Source organism: Chenopodium album, chromosome 25 (genome assembly GCF_948465745.1).
Source record: "Chenopodium album chromosome 25, dcCheAlbu1.1, whole genome shotgun sequence".
Lineage (NCBI taxonomy): Eukaryota > Viridiplantae > Streptophyta > Magnoliopsida > Caryophyllales > Amaranthaceae > Chenopodium > Chenopodium album.
In genome coordinates, this window is record NC_137858.1 from 31,147,945 (window position 1) to 31,173,305 (window position 25,361).

The 25,361-nt window shown below is 31.2% G+C and overlaps 3 protein-coding genes across 3 annotated transcripts; 1 reads left to right on the forward strand and 2 right to left on the reverse strand.

Moving 5' to 3' along the window:
- The first annotated feature begins 4,456 nt into the window (after positions 1-4,456).
- Positions 4,457-9,140, forward strand: LOC145614522 (endoglucanase 10-like). Its single transcript, XM_081669577.1, has 6 exons — positions 4,457-4,970; positions 5,402-5,685; positions 6,075-6,509; positions 7,353-7,500; positions 8,165-8,331; positions 8,415-9,140. The coding sequence occupies exons 1-6, from the start codon at positions 4,757-4,759 to the stop codon at positions 8,745-8,747; spliced, it is 1,581 nt and encodes a 526-aa protein (XP_081525703.1). The 5' UTR covers positions 4,457-4,756; the 3' UTR covers positions 8,748-9,140.
- A 790-nt stretch (positions 9,141-9,930) lies between these two features.
- LOC145614523 (putative cytokinin riboside 5'-monophosphate phosphoribohydrolase LOGL10) lies at positions 9,931-17,486 on the reverse strand. The gene is made up of 7 exons (XM_081669578.1): positions 17,081-17,486; positions 16,235-16,332; positions 15,357-15,387; positions 13,841-13,940; positions 12,715-12,785; positions 10,539-10,682; positions 9,931-10,278 (listed from the first exon to the last, which is right to left on the reverse strand). The coding sequence occupies exons 1-7, from the start codon at positions 17,225-17,227 to the stop codon at positions 10,180-10,182; spliced, it is 690 nt and encodes a 229-aa protein (XP_081525704.1). The 5' UTR covers positions 17,228-17,486; the 3' UTR covers positions 9,931-10,179.
- Positions 17,487-20,128: 2,642 nt separating this feature from the next.
- On the reverse strand, positions 20,129-21,084 carry LOC145613963 (uncharacterized). Its single transcript, XM_081668991.1, has 2 exons — positions 20,686-21,084; positions 20,129-20,539 (listed from the first exon to the last, which is right to left on the reverse strand). The coding sequence occupies exons 1-2, from the start codon at positions 21,082-21,084 to the stop codon at positions 20,129-20,131; spliced, it is 810 nt and encodes a 269-aa protein (XP_081525117.1).
- Positions 21,085-25,361: the final 4,277 nt, after the last annotated feature.

The window sequence follows — 25,361 nt, forward strand, 5'->3', positions numbered from 1 at the left end:
ATAAGTTCAGTTCAGCAAAATTAATTTCAGTTCAGTAAAAATAAGTTCAGTTCAGTAAAATTCAGTTTTCTTAAAGAAGAATTATAATAGAAAATCAGTAAAAATCATTTCAGTTCAGTAAAAATAATTTAATTTCAGTAAAAATAATTTCAGTTTAGTAAAATTAAGTTCAGTTCAGCAAAATTAATTTCAGTTTAGTAAAAATAATTTCAGTTTAGTAAAAATAATTTCAGTTCAGTAAAAATAAGTTCAGTTCAGTAAAATTCAGTTTTCTTAAAGAAGAATTATAATAGAAAATAAGTAAAAATCATTTCAGTTCAGTAAAAATAATTTAATTTCAGTAAAAATAATTTCAGTTTAGTAAAATTAAGTTCAGTTCAGTAAAAATAAGTTCAGTTTAGTAAAAATAATTTCAGTTCAGCAAAATTAAGGTGAATCAAACAGGGCCTAATTATAACTTTCTAGAAGTTTCTAGAAGGTTCTTTTAAATTCTAATATTATTAGATTTAATAATTATTTTAAGATGGATTTTTATTTGGAATAAAATATTATTATTTTTTATTATTATATTATTATTTATAAGGATACATTTTATCTTCTGTACGGATTCCGTAGATCAATTTGGTTAAAGATCGGATTCCGCGTGGAAAGCGCGTGCAAGCCAGGCTGTCGCCAAACGAGAAGTCTGTCACTTGGTGACAGACCCTGTCGCCTCGCGACAGAGTGTATTTCTGGCGACAACGTGTAGTTTTATTCCTTATAAAATTCTATGATTTTCCGGACTATTTTCCTTATAAATAGGGTCCTGAACCTCCGTTTTTATTCATTCACAATCATCAATTCTCTCAATCAACTCTCATCAAGAATGACTTAATTCTTTCTTTCTCTCTCTTTCTAAACTAACCTTTTTAAACACAATTCCACATACACAAGATTTAGAATTACCTAGCCAAGTTCGAAGTTGCCTTCGCCCTAGACGTGCAAGGTTTAATATTTTCTGAGGGTTTGGTCCAAATCTAGTTTAAACTTTATTTAATTTAATTCTAGTTTAATTCTTTAATTATTCTTTATTATTTTCATTGAAGTTTACTAACGCGTATATTTTGTTATTAGAAAGAGGTACGAGGTTTCAAAGTATGTAATCTAATTACTCTCTTTCAATGTAGAAAGCATGCTTATATTAATGTTTAATTCCTAGTATCATGTTAGGATGTTATTTATGCTTTCTAGTATCATGTTTAGGGTGCCTTGATTTATTTCTAATAGCATGTTAGTACCATGTTAGGTTTAAAGCTTTGATCTTTATTGCTTAGTGACATGCTAGGATTTGTTATTAATCTTGTTAGTATCATGCCTAGGATCTTGCTATTGGTATCAAGCTTTATTATGCCTTATTATTATGCTATGATTATTATAATTATTATTATGTTGCTTGATATATTTATTGTTATTGCTTTATCACGCCTTTTATGCATGTTTAAAGGGAATTTGTACTTGAAATCACGCTTAATAAGATATTTAATAATTTGGTTTAGGCTAATATGATTTTAATTCAAGTGATCGCCAATAATAGTATTATTTTTGCATTAATATTCAACCAACATAGATAAACAGGTTTAGGGTTAACCTAATGTTTACATGTTAGTCAAAAAGCGCACATGAATACAAGTAGAACAAAGTAGAGGCCTATTTTATAGGGCGGGTCCTTTCTTTTGTAGATTGGATTCGTACCATCATCCCCGAACCCTATTTGGTTCCTGACCTTATTGAGTTGACGATCTCCTGGATCGTTTTGGGTTTACAAGTTCCTAAAACTTGTTGGCGACTCTTTTGCTCTAGCTTTCTTTCCTTTGGAATGCCACCATACTTTAGTGTATGATCACAGTGGGGTTCAATCTTGGGATCATAGTGCTTGAGATATTCCCTACAAGCCTACCACACGAGATCTATATACTACTTGATTTACTGATTATCATTTTAATGAGTCAGTTTTTCCAACATTAGGGGGAGAAAACAAATTTTGGAAAAAGAAATTAGCTGCATATCATTGATTCATCTTGATCCTCGAACAAAGCAATGTGAATTGGAAGTTTAAAGAATAATTCATTAGCAAAGTTTAGCTAATCAATTGCCAGACACGTTTGCTGACCCTAAAAGAGCGACTGAGTCACATATTCCAGCTATAAATGCTCCATTTAAGATTGATGTCCCAAAAGGGAAAAATGAAGTTGCTAATGAGTCTAAAGCACGTCTGAAGCATGGATGACCAATAGGTTCCAAAGATAAGAATCCTCGAAAAAGGAAAGGAGAAATGGTTGATGATGGCCAAAATGATGATACAATTTATGAAGAATCTCCTGAAGAGACCTTAAGGTACCTGATACAAAAGGGAATTTAATAAATTATATCATGTTTTGAATTACATGGAATTAAAACCAATCGACAACGATAATGTGTTTTCATGCAATGTGGCATTAGATGTTATGAATGATAATGAGGATCATGAGCCTAAATCAATTGATTAATGTCGACAAAAAAATGATTGGCCAAAATGGAAAGAAACAATTGAAACAGAATTAAAATCTCTTGGAAAAAGAAAAAGTATTTGGACCTGTAGTCCATAGTGGGATATTAATGGGTTTTCGTGTGTAAGAGAAATGAAAAAGGTGAAATTGTGAGATATAAGGCACGATTAGTTGCACAAGGATTCTCACAAAGACCATGTTTTGATTATGAGGAAACATATTATCATGTGGTGGATGCAACTACTTTTAGATTTCTCTTTAGTCTAGCAATAAGAGAAGGACTAGACTTACGCCTGATGGACGTAGTCACAACTTACTTGTATGGCCCACAAGATAATGACATTTACATGAAACTCCTAGAAGGTTTTAAGCTGAAGCAACAAAATTTAGTTCTCGGAAACAACTTTCTATTGAATGGAATAAATCTCTTTATGGATTGAAACAATTTGGGCGTATGTGGTATAATCACCTTAGTGAGTATTTGTTGAAAGAAGGCTACAAGAATGATCCTATTAGCCTATACATTTTTATAAAGATATTTGGATCAAGATTTGTTATAGTTGCAGTGTATGTTAATGATTAATGACAGTAGAATGCTTAAAGAAAGAATTTGAAATGAAAGATCTTTGAAAAACAAAATTTTGTTTGGGATTGCGAATTGAGCACCTAAAGAATGGATCCTTGTGCATCAATCAACATACATAGATAAGGTTCTCAAAAGGTTTTCTATAGATAAAGCACATCCATTGGGTAATCCCATGGTTATAAGGTCACTAGATTCCACCCTCGAGAAAATGATGAAGAGATTCTTGGTCAAAAAGTACCATACTTAAGTGCGATAGGAGCATTAATGTACCTTGCTAGCCATACTAGACCTGACATATCATTTTCAATAGATTTATTAGCAAGGTTTAGTTCATGTCTAACTCGGAGGCATTGGAATAGTATTAAACATGTACTTCGTTACCTCTATGGTACGAAAGACATGGGTTTATTCTTTTCTAAATTGTCCAAAGAAGATTTGATTTGCTTTGCAGATGCAGGATACTAATCTGATCCACATAATGCTCGATCACATACTGGATATGTGTTTGCCTATGGTGGTACTGCCATTTCAATTCGTGGCGATCCATGAAACAAACCATGCTGCTATTTCTTCTAACCATTATGAGATTTTAGCTATTCATGAGGCTAGTTGTGAATGTGTGTGGTTGAGATCGATAATTCAGCATATACGAGAAGATTGTGTTTTATCTTCCGGAAAAGAAGCACCAACCATTTTATATGAGGATAATGCAGCATGCATTGGCGCAGCTCAAGGAAGGATACATTAAAGGAGATCGGACAAAGCATATCTCACCAAAGTTCTTTTTCACCCATGATCGTCAAAAGAATGGTGATATAAATGTTTTATATATTCGTTTGAGTGAAATTTGACAGATTTGTTTACTAACGCGCTTCCAAGTGCGACAATTAAGAAGCTAAGTCATCACATTGGATTGCGTTCTGTTAAAGATCTTCAATGATGTTGTGAGGGGGAGTTTTGCGCGCTCCACTCTTTTTTCCTTAGCCATGGTTTTTTCCCATTGAGTTTTCCTTGGTAAGGCTTTTAAAGAGGCAACATTACATGTGCATTAGTAAGTAATACATTGTTTTAGATAAAGAATATCCAAAGGGGAGTATTGTAAAATTGTGTATGTTCATTGTTACTTGGTAGTTATTTTTTTATATATATACTATTTCATTGGATGATTAATGTAACACAGCTTTATAATATTATCATTACATTTTAAGAGTTTTTACCAACAAAAGGAAACCAAGGAAGTACGAGTATCAAACATTTGAGTAATGTCTTACTCATCCAATCAAAACATATAAAAAGGGGAAAAGACAACTGTATAAACTATACTCTTAATTGGGATTTGAATGTGTCGGTGCTTGCTTAATCTTCACATTTGGCACCAACCCTCTCTTAGATCTATGCTTTCCATATTTTCGATTACATTTATTTACAACCCATATATAAATATAATTTTCTTTAATCAAAACACAGCAAAAACACGACATTTCAACAAAACATTACAACACCCACGATAATATATTTGCATCAAACACCTTATCAAAGAAATATTCATATTGTGCTTGTTTTTGCATCAAAAAAAAATCTACCCATTAAATTCTTAAACCTTTTGAACTTGATTTTGAATTGATAAACAAATATTGGGTGAAAAATGGGGGAAGGAAAAGGGTCGAAAGGTGGATGTTGTGGTTGGTTTTTGGTGTTGATAGTTGCGGCAGCCATTGTTGCAGGTTTAGTGGTTGCTTTTAGATCAAAGTTTCATCATTCTGATAAACCCGAACCCGTACCCGGCCCACCTGGCGCCATTGTTACTAAATACTCTGATGCCCTCAAGTTAGCTATGCAGTTTTTTGATATTCAAAAATGTAAGTTTGTTTTTGAGTTTATTTGATCATATTATTAGTTTGGTGTTATTTGTTTAATTATTTTTTGACAATGTGATATTTAATATATGTTGATTTTGTAATTTATAATGGGGTTTTGGTGATATTATTGTTAAGTGATTTAATAATGTGATTGGGAGTTATTCATTTGAATATTTTGTCATTGCAAGTGTTGTTTGTTGGAAATTCATTGTTTATAAGAAAAGTTTATCTGGTAAAATCATAGGTTATATTATTTCGATTTGTTGATTTTTGATTATGTTGGTTATATAAATGTCAATTTGATAATATTGTAATTGAGATTTATGTTATAACCAATTGGATTTGATCTACATTTAATTTATATGGTCTTAGTGAAAAGTTTTTGGATCTATTTTGAAGAGATTATTGTTACTCATTCTTTGATCTTGCAGCTGGTAAGTTGGAAGATAATAAGATATCATGGAGAGGTGATTCGGCTTTGAAGGATGGGAGTGAGGCAAAATTGGACCTCTCAAAAGGGCTGTATGATGCTGGTGATCACATGAAGTTTGGGTTTCCAATGGCTTTCACTGCCACCGTCTTGTCGTGGGCTATCCTCGAGTATGGGGATCAAATGGCTGCTACAAAACAGCTTCAGCCTGCTCAAGAGAACCTTAAGTGGATCACTGACTATCTTGTCAATGCTCATCCTAAAGATAATGTCCTCTATATTCAGGTATACTGAGTTCCTATCTCATCTATTATTTTGTTAAATTATTCGAAAATGTTATTCTTGCTTCAGATTGTATCAGAGATGGGAAGTATTGCTATTAAATTATAAATTGTTGGCTCGAAATGGTGTTAGTTAGTTTTTGCTATTTTATTCTCCATTTATATGCTCTTATAGGTCTTTATCTTATGAATTGTGACTAAGATTTAATGATTACTTTATAACTTTTTATTTACGAGTATAATTTACTCTAATTTGTCTACTTGAGATTGTTAACATGTGGAAGTCTTGGGGTGCGATGAGTGGCTTTTATATATAATCTTCAGCAAAGTTTTATTTAAACGATATATATGAAAGGAATTAGTAACGTTTCCATTGATGATGAATTTATGTAGGTTGGTGATCCTGATCTGGATCATAAATGCTGGGAGAGGCCTGAAGATATGACTGAGAAAAGGCCTCTTACACAAGTGAATGCCTCCACTCCAGGAACAGAAGTTGCAGCAGAAACAGCTGCGGCTATGGCAGCAGCATCCCTTGTGTTTAAGTCAAGTGACGCCACCTATTCAAGCACTCTTTTGAAGCACGCTAAACAACTTTTTGACTTTGCTGACACTAACAGAGGTTCTTACAGTGAAAACATTCCAGAAGTTGCAACTTTTTATAATTCTACTGGTTATGGGGATGAGCTCTTGTGGGCTGCAAGCTGGCTCTATCATGCAACTAAAGATAACACTTATTTGGAATACGTGAATGACAATGGAAAAGAATTTGCTGATTTTGGAAGTCCAACCTGGTTTAGTTGGGATAATAAACTTGCAGGAACTCAGGTGAGTATTATTAATATATTATATCGGGAACTGAAATTTACATGCTCTTCTTTTGTGCTCCTTCTGGCTTCCTGCTTATATATACTTGTACAACTGTTGACAAAGTTGCTGCAAGGGATGTTAAATTCTGCATAATCTGTTTTCGTATGAGTTGTATGATATTCCATTTGAATGAGTAGATATATTGCCACATTGTTTTAACCTATCATATACAACGTTGTTACAAAAAAATTTACATTTTCCTTTGTAATAATTGTATTACTCCCACCTTTTCCTCGTATTCATTCCAAGGGATATATGTCTGAGGACATCTCCAAATGGTTTACATGACTATTCATATGATTGGAGAGACTGGTTCACAATAGTTTGCCAGCATAGTTGACTAGATTGTTGTCAAATTTCAATTTGATGAACTAGTTCATGGCTGTTCTCTAACATTTCCTTTACTTGTCTAATAACACCCTTTAGTTTAATCTATATATATTTATAGCCGAAAAATTGCAGGGTGATTCAAGCTTAAGTTTCACTGAACAAGGAAGCTAAATGGTTATTAAATCACATGATTTATTGTGGTGGACCTTGTAAATGATCGAGTTTAGTAATTGCCATAGATTTTCAAAGAATTCCAGTATTTAAACCATACAACTATTACTGTCTTTGTTGTGAGGGGCTTTCAACCTTAAAAAACTGATGTGTAACATGGTAATAAGAAAAGCGTTTTGGTCATTATTGAATTTTCAGTTGCCTTACATAATGGATCTAAACAAACTCTAATCAGCCTTACCCCCCATTAATGGGCTGATAATGGTGTTTGAGTTTGACAGTCTTTTTAATTTTCTTCAGGTACTACTCTCTAGGGTCAATCTTTTTTCTTCAAAGGATGTCTCAAGTTCTGCAAACTCTGGCCTTCTGAAGTATAGGCAAACAGCTGAGGCTGTTATGTGTGGTCTTTTACCAAAATCTCCAACTGCAACGTCTAGCAGAACAGATGGTAAGTCACTTGACGTGCTCTCATCAATATGCCCGCTTTCATCCCTTCCCTACCCAATAACAAAAACAGAGAAAAATAACTCATTTTTGCTCATTGTTACGGAGTATGTCTTTGTTACTCAGATTACAGAATTGCGTAGAAAATGAACCTTTTTTTGTTGAAACTTGGTAGAATTGTGAATTATCTACAGGTAGCTGATCTTGTGAATATGATCTGGTTTTCATGATATTTGAACTGTATAAGGTGTCTATCACTTGTTACATATAAATTTGACCTTGAAAACCTGAGAAAGGTGAAGACACTTGATGGTCATAATAGTAATGAATGGAAAATAATCTTCTAGTTAATTAGTGCCTTTTATTCCTCTCGATTTAGGTGTCTGTTATGTGTGTTATTAAGTGCTGAATGACACAATCCTGCTGTCTTCATTTCTATTGATTATCTTAGATGTATCCTACAACCCATAAAAACTAGAAAGGGAAGTAGCTAATATAGTCCAATGGCTAATGGTTGAGTACTTGGGTTCATCTGTGACGAAAAATTTGATTATACTAGAGCTCATTTATGCTGTACTGTTGTTACATGCCTGCTAATGTGTAGTCAGTGTAGAAATACCAGCTAGTTCTCTAAATACTTGGTATTTTCTTTTGGACTGTTAATCCAGGTGGTCTTGTATGGGTCAGTGAGTGGAATTCACTTCAGCATCCTGTCGCAGCTGCTTTTTTGGCTGTTGTCTACAGTGACTACATGCTTTCTTCAAGAACAGCCAGGGTGTCTTGCAGTGGACATTCGTACAAGCCATCTGATCTTCGGAAGTTTGCCCTTTCACAGGTGTGTTTTCTTGTCTGCTAATTCTATAGACGTGAGAGAAATCCTGTATCTTTTGGACTGTTAATCTTTTCTTGTTTTTGTAGGCTGATTATGTTTTAGGAGACAATCCTATGGAAATGAGTTTTCTCGTTGGTTATGGGGACAAATACCCACAATTTGTGCACCATAGAGGTGCCTCAATCCCAGCAAACGCAAAAACTGGGTGTGAAGATGGATTCCAGTGGCTTAACTCTACTAAACCCAATCCAAATGTTGCTGTCGGAGCACTTGTTGGAGGGCCCTTTTTAAACGAAACGTTCATCGATGATCGGAATAATTCGATGCAAACTGAACCTACCACATATAACAGTGCCCTTGTTGTTGGCCTCTTATCGGGTTTGGTCACCACTTCTTCAGTAGTTCCATCTTTTACATGAATGCTATTATGCTAATGCCATAATTACAAACTATGTCTTTGTACTTATAGCTGTATTTTTGCTGTCCATATTAGTTATCTACGTGGGTGACATTGATGTCGCTCTTGTTATCATAGTGCAATGATACGGTGTATCATCATAGTAATGTAGACTTATGTAGTAGAGTGCTAGTGTATCAGATCACAACTTCCACAAGACTTTCTGTATTTGCTGCAATTTTTTTACTTATTCTTTTTCGTCGTCCCTTACTTGCTTGAGTTAGGGGCACTGCAGAGGTGATGACTGAAGAGCAGAACTTGTTAAGCTTGTGATTGTTGTGCGATATGAAATGAGCAAGGGTGCAGCAAGGCTGTTGTAGATTTCTTTTTGCCGTTAGGTTTACGGTTGTGTATCTAGATTCAAGAAATAACAAGTGCTTGGTTTTATGATCTGTTTACATGAAACAAATTTGAATATACCTCAAATAAGGTATTCTCGTTGCCCACAAGGCCACAAATTAGTTTCTCTTTTGACCCAAAAATAGTTCCCAAATTAGTCATATTCTCTAGTACTCCCTCCGTTTTTGTTAACACTTTCCTAATGCGGCCTTTTTAAAAAAAAATAATTTCAGCAAACTGTTATTTTAATATTATACGGAGTATCTCTGTCCCATATATGCCCGTTATTACTTCTTTTTATCATTCCTTACATTTCAATAAACCACTTATATCTTTAGTGTTTACTAGAAAAAATTGTTAAAAAAAAATAAAAATTTGAAAGTAGGCATTGTAATAATCCAATGATATTTTTACATAATAACATTTTTTCATATTGCATGATAAAAAATTAAGTCAAAACGATTTTCTATTGACCCAAAATTGATCCAACCTGAAATTATCTGACCTATATATGACCTGAACAATCCGATTGTCAGGTCTATTAATGATGAAGGATGGTGATGTCATGTAATTTCTTAAACTACATCCCAACTTCTCATGGTAAACCATATACAAATGTTTAATTCGGAATGATTTACGTAAGCAAATGCGTCACTTGCAAGTATGTAGAGTCTTTGGTAAAAAATTAAACGATGAGTTCACACATTAGAAAAATCAATTAAATTTTATAATTGAGCAACCTACCACGGCTACCAATTATCATCTACTTGAAAAAGCTATCTTAAGACTTCGACGAATCATATACGTAGTATAAATTACATAAACATATACTTGCATATATCATTGGAATGTAACAAACATTACCCCTAAATTTATGAACAAATAAATTTGGATGACCGTGGTTATACAATAGTCAAAGCGAGATTCTGTATAGTTGTAATTTGCTTGAATCTCAATCTCCATAATCTATGGCTATCAAATGTTTCTGTTTAGCTATACTAAAGAGTAAAGACCATTTATACAATTGCAGATGGTCATATAATTGGTTGTCGAAATCAACGAGAAATTTCTGACTTCGTTGTACCGTATCCTAGTTGTTGCTCAATCTCCCACCTTAGCTTTGGCTCTTCACCATAGTGATCCGGAACATAGTCCTAAAAATGTTTCATATTACGTACATTTTTTAGCAGCAAAAAATTGTACTAGCTAATTAGCTACTATACCTACTAGTAACATTTAGGGCTTGGTTGGCAAATGTTAATGTAACAATCAATCTCACATACTAGTATATGAACATTTATATGATTAGCGGTACGAAATAAATTTTACTGTCAAGTACTGTATATTTTAATTACTTTCAGTACATGTATGTTTAAATGAGTCCAAAACAAAGTGTGTTAGTTTAGAGTCTTACCTCAAGCTTGGACATAAGTTCATGGGCAGTTGGGGCAGAAACAATAATGCTACGGGCAGCAGGGGCAATGAAGCCCTCGTCAACAGCCTTGTCTATGAAGGATAATAATGAGTTGTAATACCCGTCAACGTTCAGCAAGCCCACCTGTGTCCAAAAATACACAACATTTTTTTTTTTTTTTGTTATCATTAACTATTATTTGATAACCAACATTTTTCTTTTTTTTTTTTTTTTTTTTGGTTATTAGTATGTATGTGGAATATTGTTAAAATTTAGATTAGAAATTATAAGTGATAGAGTATATAAATATATAATATATTATTTAGGTCTCAGCCCTAAACTTATAGAAATATGTTATGTACTCTTGATAGAATAAGTTAAAAAATAAAAAACATTCAATTCGTACTAAATTAGAACACAAAGTCTTATATGTGGCTAGCCACTCCGTGTGGCAAGGATTACTTCGCTAGTGTAATAGGGGTTACTTGGTCAGTGTTAAGGGGTTACTTCGTCAATAGGGTTACTCAGTTAGTATTATAGGGGTTATTTGATCAATATAATAGGAGTTACTTTATTATTTTGTAAGTGGTCACATAGTGTGACTAGCTACACATAATACGAGCTGAGATCAGAATAATAACACCAAATTTTGCCTACTTTATTTACTTTCCACGTGTGTTAAAAAAAAAAATTAAATGATATTCAGCATTTATTATAGTAGTACATAGAATCAAACAAGTTTATTTAATTATTCTTTTATAAAGTTAGATTTTATTCAAGGAATTATTCATGTGCATGCAATGAAATTTTTTCTTATAATCATCTAAATTTCAAAGCTTCACATTATCAGGTTTTCAAAAAAAAAAAAAAAAAAAGCTTCACATTATCAATGTTCTAAGTAAACGTGAGATTTTTAGTTTGTTTAGAATAATTATATACTACCAATCTACCATTAAGGATTATAAGTGTAACTCAAGTATATAATTCATGTTGGCAATATAATCTAGTAAGCATTATTTTAATGAACATGCATTGGTATCACGTTTATTACATAATAAATGAAGTATGTTTCTTTGTATGATTTAAAATTAAAAGCTCTATTACATTCTTATGAAAAGTCCTCCTTCCACCTTGGATATCAATCCGATCCACATCCAATTATCCTCCTCACTCAATCTATAATTATAAATTAGCGTAATCAATCTAATAATTATGGTACTTGGTACATTATTGATAAATGAAACATTCGTGTATGGCAAGTTGATGAGGCGCTCGACGATATCATGATGTTATGCCTCACATCACCTTTATTTTCTCCATTATCATTATTTTTCCAAAATTAGTGGAGCACTAGTGAGCACCTTAAATGAAAACAACTTTTCCTTTAACAAAACGATAAAATAATTTATTTTACGGTTAAAAACAAGGTTTTTCCAAATTGAAATCCCCCAAGGTCAATTTGGCTTAAGTGAAGGTTATGCTCTTGTTCGAATTTGTGAAAACTTTTATATACATTATAATCGGGTGTAAAATACACTTAAAGGTATTCTTTTTACTTGTTTGATATTATTTATTCATTTTAAGATTATGAAATGAGCAAAAAAAAAAAAATATTAAATAAACAAAAAACTACGCTTGGGTGCACCTACTTCTATATACACCCGGAATCCTAGATGTATATAAAAAAAAAACTCTCTAGGATTTGGAGACTTAGGGCCTTTTCACATTTACTTAATTTTAATTCAGTTCAGTTCAGCTTGAATCAGTTCAGTTCAGTTTAGTTCAGCTCCAATCTGTTCAGTTCAGTTCAGCTCTTAATTTCCCTCTCACATAAAATATTCATTTCAGCTCAATTCAGTTCAATTCAATTCAGTTCAGCTCCAATCAGTTCAGTTCATCTCACATCAGTAAATGTGAACAGGCCCTTAGAAATGATTAGAAAATTCTCACCACAATATCTTTAAGCCCTTTAAGGTAAGACTCGAAATGCATAGGAGCCCTACACTATCACAATATCAAATTACCTTGGTTTATGTTGCTGTTAGATTAGCTATAGTCGTAATATATTTTGGTGATGTGAATTACACTTATATTATTAAATTATATTATCATATACAACAATAAAAGAATTTGAGAAATATTATTTTATTATAAAAAGGCAAGAAAAGCAAATTACCGGCTTGTCATGAATTCCTAGTTGAGCCCAGGTGATGACTTCTAGTAATTCTTCCAAAGTTCCATAACCCCCTGCATTCATCAAGAGTGGACCAACTTTACCCGTGAGCAAATTAGTAGATAGATTAAGGTAACCCCAGTACCCCACATTCCCACTCACTAAAGATGGCTACAATCCATGAATACTCCCTTCGTGTTTTAATAAGTGTTACACTTACCAAATTCGGCCGTGTTTTAATAAGTGTTATACTCTTTTTTTTTCTTTTTTTTTTTTTTTTTTTTTTTTTTTTTTTTTTTTGCAATAAGCTACATTAAAAATATTATATCTCTCTCCTCTCGTGGTCCTCACCCAAACCCACTACTACTTATTTTATTACATTTTTCTCTCACATTCATTACTTTTCAATAAACTATTAACCTCACTATTTTTCTTTTACAATTTTTTAATACTCCAACTACCCGACTTACCTTTTATTTTATTTAAGTCAATTAAATTGCCTAAAACTATATGTCGATCAAACTGTAACACTTAAAAAAACATGAAGAGATATGTGTTTCAGATTAAATAATATTAACATAAATTTAGGTAATATTTTCTCAAGACTTTTATAGTTTTACCTATCTTGTTTTTTCTTAGGCCCACAACCAATTTTTTATAACTGCTTTCATAATAGCACCATTTTGTCTAATCAAAGATTAATTATACTCGTAATAACTTAATTTGGTAGGTGAGAAGTACTGTTTGATTGGTCTAATATCTATTATATATTAATCCATATCAATTTAATAGACAAGACAATTAAAAGTGTGGGGAACAGGTAAGAGAATTCGCACCCTAACATTGTAAGAATTGAACTCTCCTCAAATTAGGTTAGAAAGTTTATTCCTTACGACCTTACTAATAGGTCAACACTCAATTTGTAACTCTACTTCAATGTTAAAGTGTCTTATTTGATATTTTGCTCTTACATTATCCCAACTTTTCAAAATTAAAGATGAGACATGATAGATTTTATAGCTAATAAAGCCTTACGCTAAAAATATTAGTATATAATTTATTTTATTTTATTTTATTTTCAATATACAAAAGTGGTGTATGTTTGAGCATATACTTCGTATAACTTTACCTGGTAAAGCAATGAAAGCATCAGCTTGGCGAGCCATTTCTGCTTTTCTCTGATGCATGCCGGACACAGGTCTTACTTCCCCTACAGTTTCACCAGTTATCTGATACATACCGATGCAACTTTAATTTTTCCATGCATTATAATTAGAACAAACAAAAATAATCTTACAATTCTACAATCCCAAAAATACACTATCAATCTAAGTTAAATGTCGCATCAAAGTAAAATCTTGCATCAATTAGAATCACAATAAAAGGTTATTATTCTATGTGATCACTTTTTCTTTTAAAGAATGAACGACACTTTATAACTTAATATGTTTTTTGGTGTTCCACCGATTCACCCTTTGGACTAATCTGAATTCGGGATCAGTTTTGGGTAGTTGGGTTCCAGTCCTTTCCCAATTGTTGTTACGGGAAATCGAACACGGGTCCTCCTTACCAAGTGTAGCCTCAATCACCACTACACCAACAACAAATTGGTAGATTTGGTACTTTTTTATAACTTAATATGTAGATATAAAGAACATACTCGTATAATATACAATCTTTTTTAACGAAAGGTGCCCTTTGTCTCATTCAATAAGTAAATCAAACATTATGCTACACATTTTGTGGCCTTATTTTGGTTTATTAAAGAATGTAAAAGTTATTTGAAGTAAGCCAAATAAATTAATCACAAAATTTTGCCTAAAAATCACTAATGAACTTAGAAAAACCAAAAGCAAAAGCTAGATCTTAACACAACACACATAACCACTTTTTTTTAATCCTTCAACACTCTAGACAAATGTGAACAGAAAAGTTTGAATTCTATTTTATCACATGCACTTTTATTGTTGGAGTGTAAATTAGGACAAGCTTAGCTTTCGAACTCTATGCCACACATATGCAATTTTAAAGTTATAACTTACAAAATTTTGTAAAATGGAGTTATCTTACCTCATTATTATAACGTTAATGTCCCTGTTTTAGCATGTGTTTAGGTTAACTATCCCATTAAATAACTTTTTAAAGATAAAATATGAGAATTCATGAATCATCACCTCTAGCGTATACATTGTTAAGAAAACGTTGTTGTTGATCCACATTAGAATTTTTCTGTAGTAGTCAAAAAGATCTTGCTTATTCTTTTATTTTATTTTATTTTATTTTTATTTACTAGGTAGTATAATTATTATATATATATATATATATATATATATATATATATATATATATATATATATATATATATATATATATATATATATATATATATATATATGAGAATACGTTTTTTATTTTTTATTTTTATTTTGAGGAAATATTTGAGAATATGTATTGTTATATTGTTAGATCCAATTTGTATAAGAATTTATTCATTAATGTAGATTAAATCTCTAAACTCTTTCAAAAAAATTTAATTAGGACAAATCATTTCACAGCAAAAGCAAAAAATTATATATAAAACAAAGATATATAAAAGAAAATCATTTTTAAAAGTTTCAATTCAAAAGGTTGAAGTTGGCTTTCACCTCTTTAGGCATGAGGGTCTTCGGGATTACTCTGCATATAAGGAAAATAAGTTAATTAATGGCACATTTTTTTATTTACATTGGACTTGGTAAACATGCACAAATGTAAAATGAAAAAAAATGGAGTATGTTGTCAATGACATTGAGGGCAACGTAAATCTAATTTAATTTTTGAGTTAGGGTTAGTTGTACGCTAATGATTTCTGATAGTTAATAATTTTGTTACAGCAACCCTCATTTTCTTTAATATTGGAAAGATTAGCTCAATCAATTGATAAATTATACTTCCTCTGTTTTCTTTTACTTGCAACACTTGTCTAAAAAGGAAATGTCACAATACTTGCAACACATAATAAAAGGAAAGTTACTTTAGGGAAAAACTATACTATTTCCCTTATTTAAAGCACATTGCCCACTAAATTACACTCCTAACAACCACTCATCCCATTTTAAAGTGTATTATATCATGTGAACCCCACATTTCTTAAATACCGTGAAAAATTGTGTGTTGCATCTAAAAGAAAACGGAGGAAGTACTAACTACTACTTCATACTATAATTCATTCAGTAAACATCATTGATGATTATGTATTTTTTTTATTCCTGAAACAACGTATGTCATGACTCATAAGTTAGAATACAACAAACGAATCTCTCGCAACGAACTAAAGAAAAAATCCTTATTAAATAAACATTTATTAAATAAATCTCATGTCTAGTACAGAGTATTATACTTGTATGAAACTATATTATACTTGTATGAAACTATATGAAGTATACAATTTGCTTATTAGTCATTTGAAATTGCATGTCATACTTTTTACATTAGCTTTTAATTGTTGAATTGCCTCAAGTAAATGGTATGCTTGACTACTTACCCTAAGACATGACGTCCTCCATTATACACAGCTTTAGAGACCATTCCCATTAAGCCAATGCTTCCTCCTCCGTAAACCAAGTCTATCTTCTTTTCAACCTACACAACACATGTAAATCAAATTTTAAAACTACTTATATACTTCGTATATATTTTGCCCCCAAACAAAAATTCCAAGCCTAGCTGCCGACCTATCGGTACATAAACATATTGAGTACTAAATTGTCCATGCGTGCATAGCGCGGTACACTAACGTGCCCCTCGTGCCCTTCTGTGATTTTAAATTAACATACTCATCAATTCAGACTATTTTCATGTCGTATTTAACCTGCTCTCATGTTAGTCCAGTCGATGCTTAATAACTTTGTATCACTTTAGGAAACACACACCCTTATCATTAGTGTATTCTCTCTACATTATTTCCTCTAACTAGTGACGTAATCTTATTATAAGCTTACCCAATTTCTTAAAACAAGTTTTATATACTCATATTCTGCCACACGGCTTCTTATTGCCCCCTTAATCACATATATAATTAGTAGCAATTTGCTCTGCCCTGGTACGTGACAAAATCATTGCTCCAAGAATATTCCAATCTAATACTAGTATCTCCTTTCGAAACTAATAGTCACATATACATGTATAGTCATTTTAGTAGCTATTTATATTATTAACCATTAATTCTGAACATAACGAGTATTAAAACCCATGAAACCACCGATTAACTTATTACGTATTATTCCGAGATTTGACCAACATAAAATAGTTTAACATAGTATATACAAAAATGTGTATGGTCAAAACAATAAAAGAAAGAAATCAACGAGGAAAATGGAAGGAAACATACCAGTTGGTTAGCAAGCTGAAGAGCAGCAACCTGATAGCTAGGACTCTTTCCAGGACTACTACCACAAAACACACAAATTCGCTTAAATTTCGACGTACCCGGAAACCTCTTCATCATCATACTCCCTAACATCTGATTGTTTTCCATTGCTAGATAAGCTCCTACTACAATCTAACAGTTCTTTTGCTGAATTTGGTTAAGATAGTTTATTTTTTGGTAACAAGTTTTTTATTATGATGAATAAGCAAATGGATTGAATATTTGGCAAAATATGGTTTGGCAATAAAAAGATAAGAAAAGTGGGGTAATAGTTTGGGTGTTAGTGTTTGTTGGTAAGAAGAAGTGTGAGTCGTGCGAGGGAGCACCGGCCGTGCGCTAGCGAAACAAAAGGTTAAGCAATTGAGGAAAAGAGAAGAGGATAAATGATGTTATTTGGTCCCCTCGTATGTCTTTTTATATCACAAAAAACATTGGTCATTCTAAACACGTCTCTATGGTTATTAATTTATCATCTCGTGGAGTTTGGAGGAGAATATTATATAAATATAAATATATATCTTCTATCGTTTCATTTTGATAGTTCCATTTTAATTTTGCACAATATTTAATTAGATACTATTTTGGCTATCAACACATGTAATTATACATATAAAAATTATATAGAAAAATTGAAATTATTAAAACTAAACATCGAGACGAATCTAAGCTAATAATTTATATTTGTGTGAGTTTAATTTTTTTGTTAAAAATTTGACTATAAAATAATTCAAAATTGGACTATTAAATTGAACTGGAGGGAGTAATATAAAGTAAAATATTATTGTTATTGCCTAAAAAAAAAAAAAGAAAAGAAAAAAAAAAGGAGAGAAAGTATAATTGTTGTTGACATTCAAACATACGTGAGATTTATTTAATTTAGTGATTTAAGTGAGATAGTACAATGTCAAGGAACTTTCTTTTTAGTAAGAGGGGTAGGACTGTAGGACCCTTTGAGAAAGAGAGGTATGATGATGTGGTTGTGGGAAATGAAGAAGACCGAGTAGAGACGGTGCAAGTTTTATTTATTTATTTATTTATTTTTGTTAAGGAAGCAAAAAAAGTTCATGTGAAATGGAATGTAATGTTTACTCCACCATTATGTAAGTAAGATAAAGCTAGCAAAGGAATTTATTTAGATTAAAATTAAGAATTACATACATTATATTATTTAGATTAAAAAAAGTTTATTTGTTTGCACCAAAAAAAAAATAAAATAATGTCATTATTTGAATTTCAATTTTAAGAGAAAACTTGGTGTGTGGTTTAAGTGGACTCAAAATCTTTACCTCCACTCCTCCGACTAATTAGGCCATTCTGACACAAGCTTGTACTGAAGAAAATTTTAACGTCTTTCATAAACTTTACCTCCACTCCTCTAACTAGAGACATTATAACTCACATAAAATTTATTTGTTTTCTTTTATTTGTAACACGGTTTTAAGGACACTTTTATTGAAGATGGTTAGAATACGATTAATTTTACCGAAATAGTTTAAACACAGGGACTAAAGAATGGATAGGTACTATATGTAAAAATTAAATTGTCTTATTAAGTACTTTATTTAACGTTGTCTAATACTTTTTTTTAAATTGTGAGTCATGATCAGAGATGATTCTGAGCATATGGAGGGCGGTCGATCGCACAGGATGCCTAAGTGAGATTATTATAAAAGGGCCCCAATTTTTGAAGTTTACTTATACAAAGTAAAGAGAAAACTTGTTAAGCAATAATCTATTCTTCAATTTTATAATAAAGTTTATAATTTAGGATTCGTTTGGCATTGCTGTGGTTTTCTATTTTTGGGTTTTTGTATTTTAAAAGTATATGATATATATCACATAATGAATCAAAAATTATTTAAACTTATTAAATCATGATAATTTTAAAAAATGACAACATAAAAGTGAGAAACACCTTTTTCTTGTTTTCTTTTTTTGGTTTTAAAAAAAACAGGTTACTGAAAACCAAAATTGATGCCAAACAAGCCTTTAGTAAAATATTTTTTTTCCTTACTGAAATGATTTTCGGGCCTAATTTAATAAAAATGTACCGGTCATTTTTAGTGTTAGCATTTGTAACCCCGCCTCTGATCATGAAGATATGTTGCAAATAAAAAATTAATAATAGAGAGAGCATTATTTTGAAAATTTTAGCATATGTCCGATTTTAATCCTCAAACTAAAACCTTACGACTATCAATCAATCAATAACTATATACTAAAAAACACACCAGCAATGATACGTGTCAATTTCTGGTGTGTCCTTAGTATATTATTTTTTAATAATTAATTATTAATTACTTAATTTTATTTAAGAAAGTTTTTTAAAAAAAAAGTGTTGTTTTTGTCAACTATATAAGTGAGCAATAATATTTACCATTCTTGGGTTGATACAAAATTAATTACGGACTAATAAAAAATTTATATAATCTTTTTAAGGAAGACGTAATTTTAGTGAAATATTTTGTAAGAATATGATCTTGATCGAAAATATGGGGTAATTAAATAACCGTGCATGGCATGGGATCTAGCCTAGTATGAAGTATATTCCACCGCTGCCCAAATACCCAATCTTTTTAAGAGGTTCTTATATTTCTACTTACCAATCTAATGTAGTCTAGGTATATTCCAGATAAAAAATACAACTGCTTTTCTTTTCAGAAACATGAAAACATATGTTTTTCTCCTTCAAATTAAAGAAAAATTATTACTTCCATTTAGTTCATTTAGAAAGTTTAAAATTCTTTAATTTTTTAAACAAGTCTTTTTCTCAATTTATTATATCTACTCTGCTTATTCAAAAAACAAATATTATGTATATTATGGAGGCTGTAATAGGGGCATAACCAGAAATTTTTGAAGGGGTGGCCGGCCTAATTGATAATGTGAAAAAAATACCTCGACAAGTCATAAATGCGTATGTAATTAGGTAAAAAAAATTCAACATAAACCATTAAAATAAAAAGGTATGTAAAAATTCGAATTACAAAAAAAATAAAAAAAAACTAATCACTTAACACGAGCTCTCCTAGGTTTCATAGAATAAAAGTCATCTATTATTGACTTTATTTCAAATTTTCCAGCAATCTCCTTCTCAATATACACTAGTAAGTAATTGGAAAGAAAGTCATCTTCCATTTTGTTTCGAAGACTAGTTTTCACAATTTTCATCGCCGAAAAAGCTCTTTCTGTAGTTGCTGTGCTAACCCGGAGAGTCAAAATAAGTCGAATCAATCTATCAACTAATAATGCATAAGAAACTGATTTCCTAGTATCCACCAAACTTCTACACAAATCGGTAATGGTACTCAAGTCCTTCATATTCGGGTGATTAGGAACATCACAATAAAATTGTTGAAATTGATCCTTCAAATAAATGTGATTTTTCATACTCTGAAAAGTCCTCAGGATAGTATTTTTCTGCAAGGAGACAAATATTTTCCACATTAAAGTGTTTATATCCATCAATAGGACTCAAAGACGCACTTAAAGTGAGTAGCTCTGTTGTTCATTCATTAGCTCTTGCAATTGTTGATATGATCTACGGTTGCATTAAACACATCCACCTGATAATGATGCTCCACTGTTATGGTGTCTTTGTTGCGCCGAGATCGAATTATTTCAGAATAAGCAACTTGCATATCTAGTACTTGAGTATCATGTTTAAGGCAGAATGAATGTACTTTTTGTAAAAGAGATTCCCAACCGTTATCTCTATAATTTTTAATCAAGGATTTTGTACCAACAACTAAATGCATAGCATTTAAAATGTCTTTTGATTTATGCTGCAAAGCTCGACAAAGTCCATCTGTATATCCCATAAAATCTTCCATAAGGTGTAAAATAAATACAAAATCAAATGCTACCAAATTTTTTAGAGCAGATTTAGCATCCTCGCGTTGAGAATATGATACCCGATGATCAATGAATATTTTTTCAAGGACCGAGCAAGTTGCATTGTACATTTTTAATAGACTATAAATTGACTTATAATGAGAGCTCCATCTAGTATCTCCAGGACGTTGCATGTAATACCCCGTATTTTCATACGTATTTTCCTAATTATTAATTAGGAATTATTTTATAAAAAGGGTATTTTAGTAAATTTATTATTTGGAGCCAAAATAATATTTGAATTTTGGCGCCAAAAGTATTTTGAAAACTAATCATTATTTTGGATAAGATTTATTATCCATTTATCCTATTTTAAAAACCGGATTATTTATATATTTCGGATATTTTAATTAAGGCAAAAGCTATATTTTATTATTATTTTAATAAGTCCAAAAATCCCATTTATTTAGCTAATAATTTCAGATTTTCTTATGTATAAAATCTGATTTTATAAGTTAAATTATTTGGTGAAATATTTGGTATTTTATTATTTAATTATTTATTACAATATATATTATTTACACAATTATTTTTAATTCCTTAAAACTAGCAAAATATATTCCTAAATTCTAAATAGAAGGCCGAAAATATGAGCTTAGGAAAGCTCAATAATTTCGGCCATCCCATAAAGATTTTTGGGAAAATATTTTGGTAATTTGTATTTTTAATTATCTCCCTAAAATCTCCTATTTTCCATAATTCTAATTCTCCATCTTTTTGATATCCAATTATTATATTTTGTTCCATTCATTCTTCTTAATTATTCCCCAAGCAATTCCAATTTCCTTAATATTTTTCATGACATACATACCTTCCATATTCAATTATACACAATCCCTTCAAATATCAAAACTTTCCTTAAAACTTTGCTTACTTCTCCAAGTAATCTCTTAAACCCTAATTACCATAATTCTTCCTACATTTTCCTACCATAATTCATGCTCATACTAGCCTATAAATACCCCTTCATATTTATTTCAAAAAAATTCCCCTTCATACCTCTCACATTCTTCACACAAATTCACTTCTTTTCTTCTCCTCAATTTTACACAAATCATCCCGTTCATCTTTGAAGCCAATTTTCGGGCACTTCTGGTCAGTTTTTGGGGTATTGACATTTCACAGAAAGTTGTTCCTCTCAAAAAATCTTTGAGGTTAGGCTCAAGAATCACTCAATTCGGAGCTATATTGAAGGAGTTATAGCCTCTGAAAGTTCTGCCTATTATTTCCTACGCAAATCCAATTCTTTTCTTCTCCTTTTCTCTTATTCAATTATTATTATTATTATTATGGGAGATTAATATGAAATTATTATGAGTAGTTTTAATTATATAAAATCATATTTAAATAATATTCATGTTGAATTAATTTAAGAGGTTCATGTACATATAGTTGGGAGGGTTTAATTTAATTATTTGTGATTATTTGTTAACCTTATATTTATTTGTAGGGTGTTTTTGATCAAGCTACTTGAGAGTTCTTTTGAAGTGTTGTTGGCTAAGTGAAGATCAAGGTACGTTAGGTGGCTAGATACCTTGAAAGTGATCGATTTGAATAACATGTTGAATGATTTTATGATGAATTGAACTAAGTTGAATTGATTTATGGTTTATGAATTAAAAGTATGTTTAAAGGATTGGTTTTAATAATTAAATTGGAGTATTGATTTTATAACATGTTTTGATTAATTAATTTATTATTCATGTTTAAAAAGGATTGATTTTAAAAGCATGTTGAATTTATTATTATTAAAGGATGAATTATTGGATTTAAAAGAGGATTTATTTAATCATGGATTTATTATTATTTATGCTTTATAAGCATGTTGGTGATCCCACTATGCGGATTTGGTTTATTGATAAGGTCTTGGACTTTGCATGACCGAGTCTTTCCTCAAGAATAGCCTTGTAACATAAGGAGACTAGCTTGGGGGTTGTGCACACTTGGGAGAGGAATTGGTTTTAATATGAGGAATTGGTTTTTAAATAATTGGAATTGGTTTTATTGATTATTGATATTGGAATTATTGAGAATTGGTTTTAAACCATGAGTTTGGAATTATTGGATTATTTATTGGAAATTGGTTTTAAAGCATGTTTGCGAATAAATTGAGTTTAATCATCTTGCACTTATCGTACTTAGCATATTTTGCTAACTCGTACTTCTTATTTGTTTTGGTTCGCCCTACCGTAATGGTAAGCAGTGTTGCTTATTTTCAGGTTGGAGTCAATAAATGATGCATTGGAGTCCCGGGATTGGTTTTCACTAAATTAGGAATTTGGTCTTGTATCTATTTTAAGTACTCATAACTTTGGTTACTATTTATGGTTATTATTAATAAAGAAGAGTATTGAAGTTTCCGCTGCAAAGTATTGTTATTTTTAGTAAGTTGAGTAGCCTTGCGTAATCACGCGGTGGTAATACGCCTAAGTCTATCTCTACGGTATAATTATACGTATTATACTAGTATTTCCGTAGAGGGAGATTTGGGGGTGTTACATTGCAACCTACCAATTTGGTTCAATCCTTTCCCTGTTTCAACCTCCTCAATCTTAATCAAATTCTCCAATTCAGCTATTTGGCTAGCTTGTAATTCATCATGACATTTAGAAGAAGAGCTAACAGTGTTGACAATAAAATTAAATCTTTAAAAAAATCATGTACCTCGGCTACTTATCTTGCCGTAGCAATAAGAGCTAATTGTAATTGATGTGCTAGACAATGTACATAGTAAGCATAGCGACATTCTTCCATGAACAAAGCCTTTAAGCCATTCCATTCTCCTCGTATATTACTTGCACCATCATAACCTTGTCCTCTAGGGTTTTTTGAATGCTCAACTCATGGTTAGATAAAACCATAAAAATTTCTTCTTTAAGAGTCATAGAGGTAGTATCTTTGACATGTACTAGCTCAAAAAACCGCTCTCTTAAATAACCATTTTTGTCGCAAAGCTTTAAAACAATAGCCATTTGTTCTCTTTTAGATATGTCTTGAGATTCATCAACAATAATACAATACTTTTCCTCATGAATTTCTTTATGCACTTTGTTAGCAAATACCTGTAGAATCTCTTTCTGAATTGCAAGAGATGTATATTTTAGCATTTTGTGGGGCTATTGTCCATCACAACATTACATACATCTTTATTATACGATGCTAAGAGTTTTAACATCTCTAGAAAGTTTTCTTGATTTTTTGACTTTGCGCTTTTATCATGTCCTATGAATGCACAATTTTGAAATGTAAGCCACCGCACCACTTCTATTGAAATTTTTATTCTTAAACGATTATCTTCAATCATTTGTGGATTAGGTTTTTCGAATGCTTGATCAATGTGACCTTCAGTTTTCTTCAAATTCTCCCAACATAAAGATGAATATCCATGAGCTGAATTGGTATCTTTCCCCATATGAGATAACAAAGAACAATCTTTACCCCCAACATTCTTCCAATGTCTAAATCCTTAAACTGTAAAAACATTTGATCCGGATTTTCCTAATGGGTCTTTTGAAAAAAGGAAACACATAAAACAATAAACTGCATCTGTTGTAGGAGAATACTCTAGCCAAGGAAAATTCTTAAACCAATTAGATTAGAATCGACGTTAGTGATCTATCGGACCCGAAGAAGGGTATTGAGTTAAGTGAAATTGATAAGGCCTGCAATGTACGTATGCATTGACAATATCTTCCTGCTCCTTTGAAGGGTAACTATAAATTGATTTACATAGAGCCGGATCACGCATCAAAACTGTATTTCCAATATTAAATGTAGGTTGAACTGTAGATGGATTTGTTGATTGTTCATTATGGGTCTCTGGATTTACATCAACATTCGTTTCGACAGTCACGTTAGGGGATGGGTCTTCAATGTTTAATTCGAAAGGAGGATTTGCTTTCGAAAAATAAGAGTCAATTGTTTTCCTCTTCATATTTTACCCTAGAAAAATTAATATTATTCTGATCAATTACATACTAAAAAAATACACAATATAATTGAGCTATAATAGTTATTTATATAATCTAATTTTAATTAATTAAGTTTGATTATGTAAAACTAATACATGTATTTAAAAATAAAACACAAAAATAAAAAAAAGGAAACCGAAAACGTACCTGAACGAAGGACAGAAGCTGAAGAATTGAAGGATTAGGGAATAGGGATCTATGTGTATTGTGAATTATCCAATGGGTAAAAAGTTATTTTAATCATTGTAAACAATACATAATCCTATATGCCTATATATATAGAGTAATAGATAAAGTACTTTTCACTTTGATGTTTGATATGAAAGTAATAAAATAATATTTAAGGTGTATAAAAAAGTGAAGTCAAAGATTCTTTC